The 21,195-nt window shown below is 39.9% G+C and overlaps 1 protein-coding gene across 3 annotated transcripts in view; it reads right to left on the bottom strand.

Moving 5' to 3' along the window:
- LOC149179520 (nicotinate phosphoribosyltransferase 1-like) overlaps window positions 1-21,195 on the bottom strand; it is a 496,243-nt gene that overhangs the window by 240,720 nt on the left and 234,328 nt on the right. For all 3 annotated transcript variants that reach the window (XM_089415680.1, XM_089415682.1, XM_089415681.1), the window contains one exon: window positions 20,873-20,974. In XM_089415680.1, the coding sequence (XP_089271806.1) occupies window positions 20,873-20,974 (102 nt within the window). The remainder of the gene's footprint in view (window positions 1-20,872; window positions 20,975-21,195) is intronic.

Genomic DNA, 21,195 nt, shown 5'->3' with positions numbered 1-21,195 from the left:
CCTATGTCAGCCTCAAAGGCTCTGCGCCAGCCCTGCGTTGTCTCTTCTGCCTCCTGGAGCTTCTGCGTCAACCTTCCCCAGCTGTTCCAGCAGCTCCTCGAAAAAATTCTGGATTTCTGCGTGAGGGCGGCTTCTCCTCTACGCTGGCTCTTCTGGCCCTGCATCAAGCCTACATGGGCCCAGAATGGCCCAACGTCAATCCCTCTAGGTATTGCATTACCTCCAGTGGTGGCTCTCCACCTCTCTGCCTAGTATTCTCGAACTATCCCTACCCCTTTGCAGCAGAATAATGACTTAGTTCGAATTTCTCAGATTCCAAGCCCCAAAAATTTCAAACTCTAGATCAATTTGTTCTCTTGGTGTGTTCCTGAATGAACCCCAAGCCTCCTTATACTTTTCTTGTTGAGACTTCAACGGCCAAGATTAAGTCTCTAATCAACAGCTAAGATTAAAAACTTGACTTGATCCGCTTTCTAGAACATTCTCACCCATATTTTGATTAATACCCATTAATACTTTAACTTTCCTAAGCTTAGACTTAGGAACCCCAATAAAAAAATTAATTATTTTAATAAAATACAATCCGGGTGGAATTTCACCAAACGGTTTCTGGGTTCTTTAGAATTCATGTGCCTTAGCCTCTCCACCAATTTTCATGGCTAGAGCACATCTGATGCTACCAAAAACTAACACTCCCTCTTAGCGAGGAATGTGCTCTAGCAACAATGTCCAACTGCATGTTGCTCTGTCTCTGAAGCATCTCCTTTCCGCACTGTTGTTGCCATCAACATTGTGCTACTACTGCTACTATATTGTTGTCAATGACACTGCCATTGCTACATCTATACTATAGCTCCCTCTCAAATGCTAAATCTGCTATGCTGTTAGCACTGCCACTACTAACACTGCATTCGTAGTGCAACTCAGTCGCTAAGAGAAGCAACTGAAAAACACCCAAAATTACTGAACTAACTGTGTTCAACATAATACCATGTGAGTGTTGGAATCTGACTGCTACTAGTCTCTGACCCTCTGAATCTTCTACATTGTTGTTGACTTCTGCACTGCTGCCAACCTTGCTTCGCGTTGATCAGTCTCTGGTCTCAAGCTACTACATCTGTCTCTCCAACCAAACCACTGCATCATTTAACACTAAGTCCATTTCACTACTGCTGAATCTCGGGCTCCCGTAGCAAGGAATTGATCCAAGAGGTGGGTTTCGCAAAGATCCTGCCCACATGTAGTCCTCTCAACTACAATTCTATATCGCCCCATTTCCCTCCTAGAGATGCGTGGGCACTCATGGCAAACTCATCTTCGTCAATTTTTGTTGGAGCAGCCTTAGGATCATGCTTCTCATCCTTATCCTTTTGCTTCAAAGGACACTGGGATGCAAAGTGGCCCATCTCGCCACATTTGAAACATTTCACCTTCGAAATGTCCTTCTGCTTCTGCTTTTGTTGTCCCTTTGATGCTAGAGTTGTGTTCTCTTCCTCCTCCTTGGTCTTTGTGCCACTCCCATTGCTGCCATTGAGGTTGACCTTAACCAAATCCCTCCTTAATTCTTCATGTTGAAGGGTTGCGCACATCTTCTCCCATGAAGGTAGCCTTTCCCTGCACAATATACTTTGGACGAAGACTTGCCATTCATCTGATACTCCATTCAGGGTCGTCCTTACCATCGCGATAGACTAAGGAGTAGACCCTACTATAGCAGGCTGGTCTCTGGTGTCCTGAAGACGTTGAAGATAAGAATTAAACCCTTTTCCCTTCTGCATCAATGTCCACTACAACTTTTGTTCTAAGTGCATCATCTGTTGTTCGGAAGAACCTTCATACAGTGAAGACAAAGCTTCCCACATTTCTCGGGCTGTATCTTTGCCCTGCAAGTGTGAGACCACATGATCTCGAACTCCATCGAGTATGTACCTCTTTGCCTTTGCCTGCTTGGCCTTGTACTTCTTCTTCTAATCATTGTCTGCGGGAACAGCCACAACACTCTTGACGTAAGCTTTGAGATCGTACTCCTCTGGAACGGCTAAGATTCTAGTCTTCCATATGACATAGTTGGAAGCTCCTTCCAACCTGTCTTGATCTCTGAGCCCATGTGATGCCATCTCACCCAAACTGTCGAATTGACTCCTCTAGTCACTGCGCAGCACTGGTCTGTTGCCCGACAAGTGAAAAATTCAAATTTTTGGTGAGAAATATCTTCTGAGGAGAAAATTCCACTTCTATGTGTCTTCGCTCTTTTCTGACGGATTTCTGCCCTGGCAGAAACTGAGCCCTTCAAGCACTACACTGAGGCTCTGCGTCACTCCCTCTGCCTCTACAAGCTCATGAACCGGAAATCGTACCTCTGTCAACTCTCTCGTAGAGAGATTTCCTCGGAATCTTTGCTTTCCTAACAAGGACTGCGCAATCCCTTCAAGGGGATTCGAATCGCTACCAAATGCGGCTATTGGCCTCTCTACTCAGCGTTGGATCTGCTCTTCCTATTTCAAAATCAATCCTCTCTACCCAGTATTCCCAAACTATCCCTGCCCCTCTGCTACAGAATGATCACTTAGTTCAAATTTCTCAGCTTCCAAGCCCCAGAAATTTCAAACTCTAGATCAATTCGTTCTCTCTATGTGTTCCTGAATGAACCCCAAGCCTCCTTATACTTTTCTTATTGAGACTTCAACGGCCGAGATTAAGTCTCTAATCAATGGCTAAGATTAAAAACTTGACTTGATCCACTTTCTAGAACATTCTCACCGATATTTTGATTAATACCCATTAATACTTTAATTTTCTTAAGTTTAGACTTAGGAACCCCATTAAAAATATTAATCATTTTAATAAAATACAATCCAGGTGGAATTTCACCAAACGGTTTCTGGGTTCTTTAAAACTCATGTGCCTTGACCTCTCCACCAATTTTCATGGCTAGAGCACATCCAGTACTACCAAAAACTAACAAAGGAAACATCTGTTGAGTGAGGATATATAAGAAACTCTAGTTTCTATGATGGAATCCCTATTGAAGGATTCACCGATCTAGAAAAGAAGCAAGAATTTCATCAAGAATTCCAACTCGTGGGATTCAAGGGAAGATGGTATGATGACATAATAAGAAAGCAGGTCTAAAGAATAAAGTTATTCCGTTCAAATGAAGTTGCTACAGGAAGTCCGCATGACTGAAAGGAAAGATGAGGTATGTATGCTTACATAGGATATTATAAAAGTCATGTCATATGGTTGCAAATAATATGGATCACTATTTCCATATTGGGAAATATGAACAAAAGAAGAAAGGATCTCCTCCTCTGAAAGATTGCAAAAAACATAAAGTCACACTAGATGAAATCAACATAATATCTTCTCATATGAATCATGAAAGAGTTGACTACAATTAAGGAACTCTAACTGAAAGCTCCCGGAAAATGAAGTGTGGAAGAGATCGTGAAAATATGAAACAAAGGTAGAAGGCATCCAACATCCGAGATCAAGAAAAGTTGACTAGAATATCTCCTAGAAAGATATGAAGACTCTAATAGGAGTCGAAGAAAGATGGAGACCCTTGACAACAGATATCTTTGGGAGATGCGTCAACATGCATGTAGGACGCTGATACCAACAGGAAGATGTCATGATGAAAGACCGTCACAAAGGTAATGTTTGATTTAAGTGTTCATTTATTATTTTTGAACTAATCTCTATATGGGCTTATGTAGGACTGCCAAAGGGAAGATCTATAGATAACTTCCAAGAGGACCATATAGAAGGATGTAAGATCCTTCCGGAAGGACATGACCAACTCATGGATGAAAGTGATGGATCACTTTTTTATGAAATGAGGACATGACTAACTCATGGATGAAAGTGATGGATGGTCTGTGCCCTATGAAGAAGACCCAAAAGATGAAGACTCCATGACAAAAGAAATTTATGACATCGAGGAAGAAAGGAGTTCTTCAAGCAACTGGTAGACCCAACATCTCCACCTGAGAAGCTGTTGTAGGTCCCTAGTTAAGAGGGAGCCTGAAAAGAAGTTTCTTACTTGGAAGAAACTTGAAATTCCTAATCCAAGAGGGAGCTTAGGTACATTCCTTTTATAGGAATGAGTACATTCCTTTATTGAAATATGTCCTCCCTATTTGAGAGGGAGAGATAGATATGTCATTCTAGTTTTCACCTGGGAAGACAGAGTGGAGGATTGGGTAATCATTTGGCATCTGATACTCTTTGAGGATGAGATAGGGCATCCAATAGAAGAGTAGTCGTGGAGGACCAATATTCTTTGAGGGTTGGGAGTCCAAGATAAGAATAGTCCTCATGGAACACACCCTGAGTACCCGGGTAGGGGATGTTCCAAGAGCGACAATGATGAGAGTGTCTATAAATCATTAGTTTCGTTGGCATTGAGCTCAAATCTTGTGGAGAGCTGGAGCTGTTAGTCAAGGCCTTGCTATGTAACAATGTTGGTTGATATGATGCTATACAAATGTGTTAAGTTTAGGTATGTTGTATGCTTAGAGCAATTTATTTCAATTTTCATAGTTAGCTCAATATCTTTTCCAGATTAGCAATCACATCAGCATTAAAGTAAATTGCAGATACAACATAAACATAAATCGCAGAAGACAAGCCAAGACAAGAGGACACAAGATGTGGTGCTAGCCAAGTACAAACCCCAATGTGGGGAAACCCTTTATCAATTCTTCTTATATGTTCTTCAATAGTTCAGCTGAGAGAGCTAGTACAAATACATTTGAAGTCAACACTATGACTTGCCAAAATGAGAGATCAGACATCAGAGATCTTCACCATGAAGATAACACAATGTAGTAAATGATAGGCCTAGAGCAACTCAACCAATTGCCCAGAATACTGAAGCTTTCCTTTTATAACACTCTTCCTCCTTTGCTGCTTCACTGATCATGTCAAGTCTGCCCATCTGGCAACTTGTGTATGTTGAAAGGACTAAAGCATTTCATAGCAGCCCTAGACACTGAATAGAGCACAAACGTTGTGAGCTAAAGCATTCTAAATCAACTGAAGAAATTTCAACCCCCACTCTGGTTATCATTTTTCCTTATCACTCCATGAATTTAATTTTAAATCCAAGCATGATAAAAATTCTAAAATCTGAAAATGATAATAATTTTTTGAAAAAACAAATTTAGAGATTTCACAACTGCTAAAATTGCAGAAATAAAACACAACAAAATTATGACAGCCACACAGAAAATAACACAGATTTTTGGTCAATGTGACCCTTGAAAAACCCCCTACAACTCTTGGGGCAAACCAGTTTGACAGCTCTTCTTTATTTTTGAAAATGCTTTTACAGAGAAACTAAAATACACAGTAAAAATTTCAGCAACCACAAATTACAACTTATCTTGATTTTCGTGCTTGAACTCCACCTCAAAAATCGTGCCAATCAGCGAACAGCCAAAACATAAATTTTCTAGCAATAAAACAGCGTTAATGTTGTACGGCTAGCCTCGAAAAATGTGCCCAAAACTTGCTGTACAGACCATACGGATTTTAGCAGTACGACTGCCTCAAAATTCATGCCCAAACTGCTGTCCCTTTTCAATGATTTTTGTGTTGTCCCTCTTCCTCGATATCTGTGTCTTTCTCCTACTGTACAGTTTTGCCTTGGGATGCGTGCCAATAAATGCCGCTACCCAAATTTGCTGAAATGTCTTCTTGTTGCTCTCCTTCACTTCCTCACTACTCAAAAATTTTCTCCTTGCTCTCTCTTCTCTCTCTCTGTTGTCGCGCAGATTGACACGACAACGCTCAGATCAGGGGCTATCACTCTGATCCCCGATCTCTCCGTTTAAGCCTGTCTCCCGCGGCTAAGGGGGGTAGACCCTATGAGATGATGAAGACCAACTGCCAAACAGTTGGGCTGGGAGACACGAGACACGATATGATAAGCACCAGAAGGATTTAGAAGTTAAAAGACCAGTGCCTTAAGATTCGTCTAAAACATTTACCCCACATCAGTATTTTGAACCTGAGAACAACTAGATCTGGCAAACAAGAAAATTTTCCAAAAAAATTTTATTTTATTTTATTTTATTTATTTTTATTTTTTTTTATGAATTTAAACAAAGCCTAAAAAATGAAAAAATAAAAATAATAAAATAATAAAATAAAAATTTTTTGGAAAATTTTCTTGTTTGCCAGATCTAGTTGTTCTCAGGTTCAAAATACTGATGTGGGGTAAATGTTTTAGACGAATCTTAAGGCACTGGTCTTTTAACTTCTAAATCCTTCTGGTGCTTATCATATCGTGTCTCGTGTCTCCCAGCCCAACTGTTTGGCAGTTGGTCTTCATCATCTCATAGGGTCTACCCCCCTTAGCCGCGGGAGACAGGCTTAAACGGAGAGATCGTGGATCAGAGTGACAACCCCCGATCTGAGCGTTGTCGTGTCAATCTACGCGACAACATTTTTTGGCGCCGTTGCCGGGGACTTTGTTTTCTCGGCGTTTCAACGACAATCATCATTCTCATTTCTTATCTTTTCATCTGGCCCGGCAACGCCAACACTTTTTGGCGCCGTTGCCGGGGACAGAGTTTTTCTGTTCCTGGAGTTTCATCGACATTCAGCTTCTCATCTTTCTCATCTCTCATTTGAGTTGGCAGATTCAACCTTTGGGGTTATCATTTGGATCTTTTATTGCCTTATTTTTCGCCATATCAATAGCATCTCTTCGGTTTGTTTCTTGTTTGGGTGGCGACTCCATTTTCTCATTTTTCCCAGACAAGAAGCTTTCCTCATATCTGCTTGTGGTTACTTTTTGGATCCTAGAATCAGATTCATTGTTCAAGTGGCGACTCCACTCCTTTCATCTATTGATTTTCTTGAGCAGAGGTCTCGTTCTATCATCCATTTAATCCCTTATTATTCATCATGGATTATTCATTTAAACCATGTCGTTTTACTGACCGTCGCCATGATTTTCCGGAGGAGGCCATTTCTAAATTACCTATTTTCTCGGGTGGTGATTCAATCGCTGTTAGAAGGCATCTAGGCTTGTTTACTCGCATAATGATCATATATTGTAGACTCCCTCAATTTAATCATGAAGATATCAAGATGCGTCTTTTTGTCTTTTCTTTAGAGGGTGATGCTTTGAATTGGTTTAACAATTTTTCTAAGGATTCTTTCACTTCTTTGCAAGACATTGTCAATGCTTTCAAAGATAGATATGGTTATCCAAACAGCTTGCCTTCTGCCTCTAAAATTGTGCAAAATGAAGAAAGTAATCCTATTAAAGGTCCAGCTGTTGAAGAAAGATTTCAAGATCAGAATGTGTCGTCCACCAGTACTATTGCAGATCAAGTCCATGATAGTGGAAAATCAGGGACAAATGACAATGAAAAGGAAGAGCAAAAGCAAATTATACAAGAACTAATGATGCTGGTAAAAAATATGGAGGCTAATCAAACTAATTATGTCAATGATGTGAGAACTTTATGCACCCACCTGGAAAAGCGTAATAGGGAGATGGAGATCACGCAAAAGCAACATGCTAAAGAAATTGAGGCCATGAAGACTAAATATGACACAGAAATTAGTTTCATGCAAAGCAAAATGTCAAGCTTAGAAGAAAATATGATGACCATGAAAGCTGATCATGATAGGGAAATTAATTCTATGCAAAACAAGTTATTAACTATGGATGAAGAAATGACTATCATGACATTCGATCATAATAATCAGTTGGCCACCATGCAAGCAAATCACAAAGAAGAAATAAACTCCATGCAGCATTGCTTGATGGACATAAAGGAAAAGAACGATAAAGTAATAAAAGATATGGAAGAACACCAGGCCAGGCAAATCAATGCTATAAAGGTTGAACACTCTAGTCAGATGGATGCCATTAAAATACAGGTTCAAAAGTTTCAACAATGGTCAAAGGATGAGAGAAACCAGGAGACATCAACAGATCAGGAGCCTTCTCATTTATCGCAACAAGTTCCATCCTATTATGAGGAGGTCATTGGTTCGATTGAAAGATGGTTAATTGAAGGTGATCCAGATAGACTTAAAAATGATAAAGATCAGAAGCAGGATAAAGAAAGACATGACACGCATATCTTACATACTTCATCTGATAGCTTTGAAACAGAAAGTTGCATATCATCAGTAATACAACCTGCCACAAAGAAAAAGCGCAAGAGAAAGAAAATAAGAAGAAGATTTGATGCATCAGACGGCCGTGAGCAGCTTGATTTTCGGATAGGAAAAAGTCCTACCATATGCAGAATTGGACATGGCACATCCGACAAGCAGCCGACAGATTTGCCTGAAAGCAGGAAAATGCTCAGTATACACTATATTGAACACATCTGATGCCATGGGGCATCTTTGTATTGTATTTCTAACCCTACTTGTCATTTTAGCATTTTCATTTCGATTAGATTTGCTTTTCTAGATTAGTTAATAAATGAAGAGCTTATATCTTTCCTGTGCTTAATGTTATATGATGATTTTTGGACGGACGCTACTTATATTTTGTTGTGTGTTTCATGGATGCAGATTCTGGATTCTCACATTCCTACAGAGCAGCAACGTGTCCCCAAGTAGAGCCAGATGTTGACCACTACCAGTCAACTACCCATGCAGTACCCCCCCTCTTTTCTTGGCAGAAAGGGGCAGCACTTGATCACGTGTCCGTGCCATCCTGCAGTCATCAGCAGCTTGATCAATTTAATTGTAAACCCAGTCTGCATGTATGAATTGTAAATAATCTTAGCAGATATGAGTCGTTTATGTAAAATTGCTTAGGTGGACCTAACTTTCTAATGATAATCTACGTCCCAGAAGGTTTTTCGTCTCACCGATCTATGATCGGCAGAGTTTTCCTTCAGCCTGACCCCAAAGCCAGGATGCATTTTGTTATTAGAACTTTAGGAGAATCCTAGTGTGTTAATCTGCTAGATTATAGTTGTGTCGCAGAAACTGGGTGTTTTTTGAGGGTCTATGATAAAGGGGTTTTCCCCCTTAAGATGTAAATTGTAAAAGTCATGATGAGGGTTGGAAAATGTTTTAAATCCCCTCATGAGTCCTAAGTCCTAGGTCCTAGGTGATGTTTCCAAAGGCTTAGTTCGATGATCCATTTAAGAAAATAAATAAAATAATAAAATAAATAAAAAATTAAAAATTAAAAAAAATGAAATAAATAAAAAATAATAAAAAATTATTATAAAATAAAGCAAAAACCCTAAATAATAAAATAATAATATTTTGAGTGAATGCATGCAAAATATTATTTTTAATAATAAGTTAACAATTTCGACGGATGAGATTAAGAGATGTCTTGATCCTCATCGACGGTCGAGATCATTTCGACATGGATCACTCTAAATAGGGTGCTAGGGGTCATTTCAGATCATTAGATCTGTGAGTCTTGTACTGAAGAAGCTCTCTTGTAATCTGTTTCTAGTTAATAAAAGAAGACTTTGGGGTCCAAATCTAGCTGGTGTTACTCTCTGAAAGTGCTGTGAGCTGTTTTATTTTCTGCATATTTTATTTTTCAGCCACTAATAATAGCTTATTGTAGAGTATTGTGAGCACAGGTATCTTGTTCAATTGCTAGGGTTTGAGTGGTGTTAGGGTTTCTGAAATAATGGCAGGTATCTCCATTACTTTTTGAGATCTAGCAGCATTTTTGCCCTCTTTACTGATGGTTGTTTTGAGCTGTGCAGAAAACCCTTACTGAAGAAAATTGGTGGGCGTTTGGGGAAGTTCTCGGCTGAACCAGCCAACTCCCGCAAGCATTTTTTGCTGAGCCCAGTTGGATTTGATCCTGGGTCTATCATTCAGTTTATTTTTTCTAATTTGCATGAGAGATTTTCTGAATTTCTTCACAGTAAATCTGAAAGTTTCGATAATATTTATGCTCTTATTGCTAAATCTGGCTGTTAAGGGGTCAAAATCTGTAAATTATTAAGCTGATATAGGGTTTTAGATTTTGTTTTACGCATGTGTTGTGTTACGGTTTCTCTTTCTCTTGCAGATCACAGGTATATCGGATCTAGAAATTCTTCAGGGTTTCTGGAGCAGGAAAAATTGAAAATTTGTGATCAGCAACCTACACTTCAATTTAAATATTTAAGGTCCCGGTTTCTATTTTGGTGAAGGCGTGACTGCGTATAAGCGCCAGCATCAGGGTTGCGATTTCAGTGATTACATGCGACCAACAGCTCGGCATTCTCAGCGCCCAAAACGCCACCGTCAAGGGTATCCGCAGACAGGCTAGAGATCCTCAATGACTACGATCTATCTGTCGACTTCAATGACTGTGATCCGTCTGTCGACTTCACCATAGGGCCAGGGTTTGACGTATTCATTTCTTATGCAATCGTTGAAAATCTAATATACGTCTCCACGCTGCTCTGTCCGCCGTCTAAACTTGAACCTGCAAACTGCCCATCATACGCCTGAAATTGAAGTTGCCAAAACGCTACCGTCTGGTGACTGAGCCTGCGTCTGCCGTCGACCTGTGCAGCATTAGAAAAGTGTTACGGTTTGAATGAAACTCATGTTTGGTCAGCAGCCTCGGACCCATCCACGCATTGTTCTCCAGATCGTCGCCGTCACCTGTGCGTAAATGTTTTCCAGCGTAAGTTTTCATCATAAGTCTTTTTCGGTGTCTCGTGCAGGTAAATCAGGGTTTGACATTCAAGAATCGCGGTAAGGGCTCATTTTTTTGGGTTTGGTATATTCATGAGTTGAGGTCATGCGTTAATCTTTTTTTAAGTCTCGTTAGTCTCCCAATTTTTTTAGTTTTAATTTTGTTTCTTTTTCTTCTTAAAATATATTGAAGACAAGTTGTTGTTTTGGCTCATGTTAAATAAAAGAATATATAAAATATAAAATCGATTAAGCTTTAGATTTTAATTAAAGTAGATTTAAAAAAAAAAAAGTTGAGTTTTGTTTAAGTTTAACTTTTAGTTTAGAATTTGTTAAGTTTTATTTTTTAATTTAGTTTTAAATTTCAATTTAGTGATAATTTTAGTTTGCATTTAGAGTAGATTTAAATTTTAAATTTTGTTTTAGTTTAGATTCTTAGTTTTAATATTTTGTTTTAAAAAAAAAAAAAAAAAAAAAAAAAAAAATTAAGCTGAGAACTGGATTTTATAATTTGAAAAAGCATTGTGAAGGTTTCTTTTGCCAGATTCAGTTATTCTCGGGAAATTATTATGCTATATTCTTATGCTGAGATTTGGACAAGTCTGCACATCTTAAAGATTAGCCGCATATGGTATCTGGTCAATGATTTATAACTGTGTGGTTGTTTAAAGCATTCATCTCTTTTAGTTACTGGGTATCATTATTGAGCATAGGTCATTATAAGAACTTTGTGGCTTTAGCAGATTTCCTGCACTGTTCTAATTGTTTGATGAATAATGATTGCTGTTCATGGTCTATATTTCTATATCATCTAACAAGTAATCTTTTAAACACCACTCTCATAAGGCACTGGTCCATCAAATTAATAAAATCATTTTAGTTCTTCGTGTCTCCCAAACCAACTGGTCGACAGTTGGTCTTTATCATCTCATAGGGTCTACCCCCCTTAGCCGCAGGAGACAGGCTTAAACGGAGAGATCGGGGATCAGGGTGACAGCCCCCGGTCTGAGCGTTGTCGTGTCAATCTGCGCGACAACACTCTCAAATGCTCATGAAAGAATGAATTGATCTTTTCCTCTTCTCTTCTCCTTTTAATCTCCAAATGACCTTTTAAGTTACCCTAAGATCTAATAGCTGAGATTCATTTAGATCTAGAGATGAGAATAAATGTGCATTTAATTCTCACTTTCTATTTTTTAACTCACCCACTTAAATAGAGACCCACTTAGCCTCTTATTTCCATAGTCACTTTTTCAATTTCTAATTCTTCATTGACTTTAATAGAGTCACCTTTAAATTAGAATGTAACTTTACTGCTTATAAAGTCACTTTTAAATTAGAATGTAACTTTACCACTTATAAAATCACTTTTAAATTAAATCGACTTTACCACTTACAAAGTCACTTTAGGAGAAAAGTAAAAATAAATTTGGACACTTTTCCCTAGGCCAAAGATCAAAGCCTTAAGGAACCACTTGTCCTTTGGTACCCAAAATTTAACACTCCCTCTTACCAAGAAAAGTGTTCCTCACCACTCCCATCTTGTCGCTGAAGTAGACATGCTTGCCCCATGGTAAGGCTTTGGTGAAAATGTCCGCTACCTGCTCATTTGTGGAAATGTACTCAAGCTTGACAGCTCCCTTTTGGACATAGTCTCTAATGAAGTGATACTTAATCTCAATATGCTTTGACCTATCATGGAAAATTGGATTCTCCGTGAGTTTTATGCAACTCTGATTATCACAGTAAATTACTAAAGGTCTCAATGCCTGACCAAATAGACCAAACAACATCTTGGGAAGCCATATGGCTTCGCAACTAGCCAAACTAGCAGCCATATACTCTGCCTCAGTTGAGCTCAATGCAACTCACTATTGTTTCCAGTTGATCCACGACACAACTGCCGAACCCAACCCAAAACAACACCCGGAAGTACTCTTCCTATCTGAAGCACACCCTACCCAATCTGAATCCGTGTACCCTGCCAGTCTCACTCCATCCCCCTGTCTATAATCCAGACCAAAATCCACAGTCTCCTGCAAGTAACGAAGAATGTGTTTTGCATCCACCCAGTGCACCAAATACATCAAACAACCAATCAACTGTCTGTATAGAGTAGGATCCACCAACTTGGAATCAGAAGCATGAAGCTTCTTCCAATTAGTGATCATAGGTGTAGACATGGGTTTGCAGTCTTCCATGTGAAATATGCTAAGAATATCCACAATGTACTTCCCTTGTCCCAGGAAGAAATGCCCCTCCTCCTGCCACGCCTCCAATCCCAGAAAATAATGCATCAAGCCGATATCCTTCATCTCAAACTCTGAAGCAAGATCTCTCTTGCAGCCCTTAATGAGTCTCTCGGCACCAGTGATAATCAAGTCATCAACATACAACACCAAAATGAGAGGCTCCTCACCCACCACAATGAAGTATAGGTTCGGATCAGCCTCACTCTTTGTGAAACCAAACTGTTGCAAGTATGTACCAATCCTAGAGTACCAAGCTCTAGGAGCTTGCTTTAGGCCATAGAGTGCCTTTTTCAATCTGCATACATGGGACTCCTTCCCATGCACCTCAAAGCCCTGCAGCTGCTCAATATAAACCTCCTCTTGAATGAATCCATTGAGAAATGTGGTCTTGACATCCATCTGGTGGATCTTCCAACCCATCTCTGCTGCAATCGATATAATGGAGCGAATAGATGTATACCGAGCTACGGGAGCAAAGGTCTCCTCATAGTCAACTCCCTCTACCTATGAGAACTCTCTCGCCACAAATCAAGCCTTGAACTTCTCGACACTGCCATTTGCAGCATGCTTTATCTTGTAGAGTCATCTGGAAGTAACAACTGATTTACCTTCAGGCCTTGGCACTACCTCCCAAACATCGTTCTTCATAATAGAAGAATACTCCTCCATCATGGCCTCTCTCCAGACCCACTGGCTGGCTGCCTCCTCATAACTAGAAGGCTCAGAGTCAACAATTCTTGTTACCAATGCCATGTAACTACAAAACCGCTCAGGTGGTTTACTTTCTCTAACCTGTCTCTTTGGCCCAGCGACTGATGTGGCCTCGTGCAAGGCATCTTGAAGCCACTTGGGCTTCCTCTTCCCTGAGCATACTTCTCCCACCGAAGTGAAAGAATCCTCATCATCATCAGAAGCCTAAACTCTTGAAGGCCTGCCAACTGACCTCATGCCTAAATCTGTACCTATAGATGCTGAAGTACCATGCGAACTGTCCATTAGTGGACTACCCTATGAATTGCTCTGCAGACTGCCCTGCATGCTGCCCAAAGAACCACCCACCGGACTCTGAGAGCCATTGCTCACTGATGGACCTGACACCGTAATCGATGTACCTCCTGATCCCTGACCACTGGATCTCTGTGACTAACTTTGTTGCTCCTGAGGGTCTGGTGACTCTGGATACTCTAACTCCCGTGACCCCCTGAAAGCTCTCTCCTCCTCGAACTTCACATCCCACCTGACAACCACTTTCCTCTGTGCGGGAATATAAATCCGATAAGATTTCAAGGTCTCACTATAACCCACAAAGATGCCATTGTCTACAGTGGGCTTTAGCTTGGTCCTGTTCTCCTTGGGGACATAGGAATATGTAAGGCACCGAAAGATACGAAAGTGCCCAACATCAGGCTTCTTCCCAGAAAAAGCCTCCTCCGGAGTCACATTCCCCAAGGCACGATGTGGACTCCTGTTCTGCAAGTACACAGCAGTGTTGCAGGCCTCTGCCCACAAAAATAAAGGTAACCCTTGATCATGAAGCATGGCTTTGGCAGCCCCTACAATGGATCTGTTCTTCCTCTCCGCAACCCCATTCTACCAGGGGTTGTAAGGAACTGTGAACCCCCTCCTAATTGCCTGCCTCAGCACAAAAATCAACAAACACACCAAAGGTATACTCCCCTCCATTGTCTGACCTGAGGACCTTGATATTCCTACCTATCTGGGTCTCCACAAGAGCTTTGAACTCTTGAAACCGCTTGAAGACCTCACTCTTGGTCTTCAAGAAATAAATCCAGGTCTTCCTGGAGTGGTCATCAATGAATAAAACATAGTACTCATAGCCACTCAAGGATACATGAGACATCCGACCACTCACATCGGTATGAATCAAGTCAAGGATCTCAGTCGCTCTGTTGTCACTGCTGGGAAAAGGGGATCTGGCAAACTTCCCCATAGCACATCCTCTGCATACATCAAGGTGATCAAAACTGAAATCTGGCACACCAGTGGTGATCTCCCGCAATGTACTCAAGGCCCCATGATACATGTGCCCCATCCTGCGGTGCCAAATCTCACACAAACTTGAACTGCTAGATCCGTTGTCGGTCCTAACTCGGGTGCTGCTACTCAATGCCATCAAGGCTAGAATGAGAATTTGTACACCTTGGCATGGCGCACACCAATCTCTCTAGCTAAAGAAGTTGGAGTTCCCCTAAGATATAAAAGCACCTGCCCTCTCCCGAACAACACATCATACCCTCTGTCCTCAAGTGCTAAGACAGATATCACGTTCTTCTTCATTCCAGGCACATATAGAACATTTGATACTTTCAAGGGAGGTTTGGGTCCCCTATCAAATGTTAATGTCCCCACACCGACTGCTCTAACAATGTTGTCATCACCAAGTACTCCTTGTTTTGTTATTTGCCTTTACCTTTGCATTTGCCTCCACTGTTGGAAGCTTGCTTCTTTGCTCTGCCCTTCTTGCCTCTTGCTAACAATGCCACATTGTCATCCTCCTCCACCTGTTTGGCTTCCCCAAGATGGTTCTTTCTGATCTCATTCTAAATGCAATCATCCCACAACCTCTCCCAATTGGGAAGGTTTTCCCTTGCAACAATCCCATCCACAAAATTCTCCCAAGTCTTGGGAAGACCATTAACAGCGATCCTCACCAACTTAGTGGGTGCAATGATCTCACCTACGGCTGCCAACTCATCTCTCACTAAAGTGATCTTTGTGAGGTATGTTGTAGCACTGTCAGTCTTAGCCATTTTAATGGCCTTTAGTTTCTCCTTTAGGACCATTTTTATGTTTTCACATGAGCTCTCATAAAGACTGGTCAAGGTTGTCCACATCTCATGTGCATAAGTCTTTCCTCTCACATGAGGAATGACATGGTCTTTGATTCCTTCCAGAATCAATCTTTTTGCCTTAGCATTCTTTTTGTTAAACTCTGTCAACTGTACTTTTCAGCCAAACTACACTTTTCACTTTGTTGTCCCAAACTGCACTTTTCAACCAACCAAGCTCCAATACCATGAAGAAATTTCATCTCCCACTCTGGTTATTAGTTTTCCTTGTCACTCCATGCATTTAGTTTTAAATCCATGCATGATAAAAAATCTAAAATCTGGAAATGATAATAATTTTCTGAAAACACAAATTTAGAGATTTCACAACTGCTAAAATTGCATAAATAAAACACAGCAAAATTATGACAGCCACACAGAAAATAACATAGTGATTTTTGGTCAATGTGACCCTGAAAAAACTGCCTACAATTCTTGGGGAAAACCAGTTTGAGAGTTCTTCTTCATTTCTGAAAATGCTTTTACAGAGAAACTAAAATACACAGTAAAAATTCCAAAAAGCACAAATTACAACTTATCTTGATTTTCGTGCTTGAACTCTGCCTCGAAAATCGTGCCAATCAGCAAACAACCAAAACAGAAATTTTCCAGCAATAAAACAACATTAAATGTTGTACAGCCAACCTCGAAAAACATGTCCAAAACTTGCTGTATGGACTGTACATATTTCAGCGGTACAGTTGCCTCGAAATTTTTGCCCAAACTACTGTCCCTCTTCCTCGATATTTGTGTCTTTCTCCTACTGTACAATTTTGCCTTGGGATGCGTGCCAATAAATGTTGCTGCGCAAATTTGTTGAAATGTATTCTTGCTACTCTCCACTTCCTCACTACTCAGAAATTTTCTCCTTGCTCTCTCTTCTCTTTCTCTCAAATGCTCATGAAAGAATGAATTGATATTTTCCTCTTCTCTTCTCCTTTTAATCTCCAAATGACCTTTTGGGTTACCCTAAGATCTAATGGTTGAGATTCATTTAAATCTAGGGATGAGAATAAATGTGCATTTAATTCTCACTTTCTATTTTTTAACTCACCCACTTAAATAAAGACCCACTTAGCCTCTTATTTCCATAGTCACTTTTTCACATTCTAATTCTTCATTGACTTTAATAAAGTCACCTTTAAATTAAAATGTAACTTTACCACTTATAAAGTCACTTTTAAATTAAAATGTAACTTTACCACTTATAAAGTCACTTTTAAGTTAAATTGACTTTACCACTTATAAAGTCACGTTAGGAGAAAAGTAAAAATAAAGTAGAGACTTTTCCCTAGGCCAAAGATCAAAGCCTTCGGGAACCACTTGTCCTCTGGTACCCAAATTTTAACATCAACCCTACAGTCCATCTATTGACTACAGCTTGCCTGCACACATTTGCTCCAACGATTACCTGCCTTATAGGATCTGAACACAGCACTTAAGGAGGCCTCCAACTACTGGCTATGGCCTGTGACCTAGCCCAGCAGTTGACTGTAACCTAGTCCCTTCATATAATGATGCAATCAACCTTCAAGCAGCAGTCCCATAGTTCCTCCTCATTGGATACTTTTACCCAACATATCATACCCAAACATGGCCCTGCTATCACCTACAGCAACAGCAGCTAGGTGACTATATAAGGCTTCTTTTTGGACAGCAACCAACTGTTAGTATTGCCTATGACCATCCTCCTGAAGCTGCGGATCATCCTCTAGCTGTGAAACAGCAAGGGCTTCCTAGAATAGTCATCCTCTTCTTGACAGCGTTTAGGGCTTATGACTATGCTTTGAAACAGTAGTTAGGGCATCTCCCTTTAGCCCTGCGTTTAGATCAATGTTCCACCAAGGTTCTAGGACGAGGGGGCGAGGAAGCGAGGAGGCGTGGGAGCAGCCTATGCAAAAGCTCCCCACCATTTTTTAGGAAACGTGGGGGAGCGTCAGGGTCTTAAAAACTTATAAATATAAAATATAATTTATTAATTGAGTCCACTATGACAATTGGGTTTGAATTGAAAAACTGCAAAGCATGATCATTGATATGAATATCATTACCTAAATTTCTAATATCATATAAATTTAAAATTCTAATTTATAATCATACATCATAAACTAAACAATCTATTACAAAATTCACCAAACCAAACTAAACCACTTAAACTAAACAATCTATTACAAAATTCAATCCCAATTTTACCCATAACAATCAAATCTAATGTTTTCTTTTAGACCTGCAAGAACAACTTTATAAAGCACAATGTGAAATTAAGGATGAGTCGCTTAGCAATACAATTTTTCTCACAAGCCACGGCAATCTTCCCTCGAAATCCTTAGCTTCTTATGGGATTAAAGGCCATGCAGTCTGAGCGGGCGTTGCTTCAAACTTTCAAGAACAACTGTTGCTTAATAGCATAATTATATTCATTTCAAATCTCCAGAGATCTCGACAATTCTACTAAACCAAACACATATATTAAGTCAGCGACAAAAATCGTTGTATCTATAAAGTCATCAAAAATACAAATATAATGCTAAGAAGGGAGCATCTTCAGTCAACCACTTTCTTCCAACGTGTATATACATTCTATATGAAAATTTCGTACACCATTCCGTCAAATGAATACGCACATCCTGGAGTTTATGTATATATATTTGGAGTGATCAAAATACGGTGTTTTCCAGCGATATAGGAATGCGAGTGACGTTATTTAAAGAATATGAGGGTGGTGCGTGTACTTATACCTTGGAGACTCTGGTATCTAGAAATATTAACAATTATATTACTTATTAGTGATGGGGTTGAGCCGTTTCTTCATCCTGCAACAAAACGTGCTCTACATATGTGAGATCAGGATATGACTTGAGCTTGGAATCTTACACACTGTCATATTATCAACCTCCAAAACGTTAGCAGTGGAAGATGTAGACGGGAAATGACCCCCCTCGTCCCCCTTTTCGGAAACGCCCCCTCAGGAAAGGGAAACGACCCCCTGGCACGTCCCCCTGAGTTTCCTCATTTTTGGGAGCGTGGGGAAACATCCCCTACTCGTCCCCAAGTCCCCGGAGCGCGGGGGAGCGAGGAAACTAGACCCCTAGGGGGGGGGGGCGAGTCCCCGTGGAACACTGGTTTAGATTTCTTCCTAACTGTTTGAGGGCTTTCTTATGAAAGCGTAATACATCTCCCTTTTGCCTGTAGCCAGATCTCCTCATTGCACTTCCAGTGTATAGGACTCTTCTCCTAGAGTCTCCATTATGACAGCGTATTAGAACCTTTAAGGATTGCGGATTAGGAGCTCCATAAACACCGGATCAAGGTTCTGTTCTTGCTTTGTTTGAGGGTCTCTTGAGACAGCAAATTAGGGTCCCTTCATGACCTGTGGTTAGGGCATTTGGAACAACATATGAGGGCTTTACCTTCAGCTGTCTGAAGGCCTCTTTTACTGTGGCTAGGGCTCCCTCTATGATTCCTTAGATTTGCGTTGAAGCTCCCTTAGGCTAGAGAGCCTTTCCTTGGCTGCATTGAGGGCTTACACTTCACTGCCCTTCTTGACTACGGCTAGGGCACGTCCAAGACTTCTCCTTTAGGGCTGCATAGAAGGCATCTCCTCTGGACCTCCCCTTCCACCAAAAACCCAAACAAGTGGACAGTGAGATCACAAGAGATGAGTGTTAAATGACTTGAAGGCCACCTCTATTTATACTAAAATGTTGAGCAAAAGTGGGGTTTATTTGGTTGCTAACCGACCTTGACGTGTTGTCCCATAACACAAATAAATTCATATCTCCATGAATACTTATCGGAATCAGATGATCTTTAGATCAATCCTACACCTCTCGATGAAAGGGATCCAAGAAAAATATCAGCTGCCATTAATAAGATGACCCACATGGAGTTTGGCCTAGTTGCCAATTTTAACAAATGTGTTACCAATCCAAATTCTTCTTATGAGAAATTCTTCAAATTGAGAAAGTCCAAGTACCATTATGAATACCTCCCTAGTAAAGAGGGAGTGTTGAAAAGTGTAACTAGGTTCGGTCTTCATAATGACATGTAATTATGATTTTATGTAATGTGATGTAAAGAAGAAAAATAAATTTATTATATTGCTTGCTTCATGGGTTTTCATGAGCAAGAGATTTTATTTTTAAGTCTTGAGAGTCTTTAGGAATTATTTGAGATTCTCTAGAGGAAGCTAGTGAGATCATAGAGACCGAGTTTCTCTAGGAGAAGTCGAAAAGGAGCAATGTGAAGGATAGAGACCGAGTTTCTCTAGAAGGAGCTGAGGAGAGCAGTTTGAGATCAAGAAGAAAGTCGAGAAAGGGAAGAGGCAAAGCATCAAGGTTAGTGACAAGGTTCTTGGGAGAATACTAGAGTCAAGGGTCTGTGTCATGGTCTTGGTACTCATCAATTGAAGATATAGAAGAAGAATTTTGATCGGGTTTTCCTCTCAAGAGGTGAGAGGTTTTGGCCCTGGCTGACAAGCCTACATACTGTTTCATTTGTCTTTTATTGTGCATATTGGTAATTGTCTTGATGAAAAGAACACAATAATAACATAACGAAGAAAATACTATAAGCTAAGAAGTAAAGTATATCAGAAGCAATTATCAAGCAGAGAAATCTTTTAACTATTCATGCCCTAGATTTCTCAACAACTTGGACCCTTCATTCACCCACTTTGGTTGACTACTCAATATCTGTCACTTTTCCACTTAACATACGAGGCTTTTCTGTATATCAATGTTTGATTGTCATTTGTCATTTCATTCAGGACCTTTGGATCATTAATTTCCTCTAGTCCACACTAAAATTTTTGGGTATTTCCTTTTTGACCATCATTCTACCTTTTTCCTGGCCTGTACCATAAATCATTTTACACTTTTTTTGTGTTTTTGCAGAGAGGAAGGGTCCAGACATTATTTCTTTCATAACTAAAACTCAAATGCTTTCATAAGATGCAAGCAACATGACCAGTGTCCTAAACTTGGAAAATTTATGTCCACATAGAAATGAAAATCATAAGAAAACCACTTTGCATGTATTCTTTGCACTATTTCAGCATGAAACAAGATAGAGAGAGTGTTTTTAAAGAAGCGAGATTATTTCTAATGGGCTCAGGCTTACTTGTAATTTGCTTAGCCAGTGTTGTGCTAAACTCACAAAATCTTCACAAACACCTTTACCATCATTTCTAGGAAGTGTCCTGTCTGTGATCTCATCATGTCCCTGTACAGGTCTCAATAGTTTACTACACTAAATTAGCTAAAAGCAAGAAAGTCTATATGACTTATAGATACAACAAACAAAATATATCATAAAAATGCTGTCAATATATAATCTATAAATACTGGGTAAATGCTAAATAGTAGAAACAACATACAGAAAAAGGAGATATTGAGAATATCAACAGGTTAAATGAGATATATTGAGGTCAAGGTGAAAATAAT

This window comes from Pinus tabuliformis, chromosome 3_2 (genome assembly GCF_031772625.1).
Source record: "Pinus tabuliformis cultivar Carrire ecotype Pingquan chromosome 3_2, CPIR1, whole genome shotgun sequence".
Lineage (NCBI taxonomy): Eukaryota > Viridiplantae > Streptophyta > Pinopsida > Pinales > Pinaceae > Pinus > Pinus tabuliformis.
The sequence above is the reverse complement of the archived record's forward strand: the minus strand, read 5'-3'. Positions and strand labels throughout refer to the sequence as shown.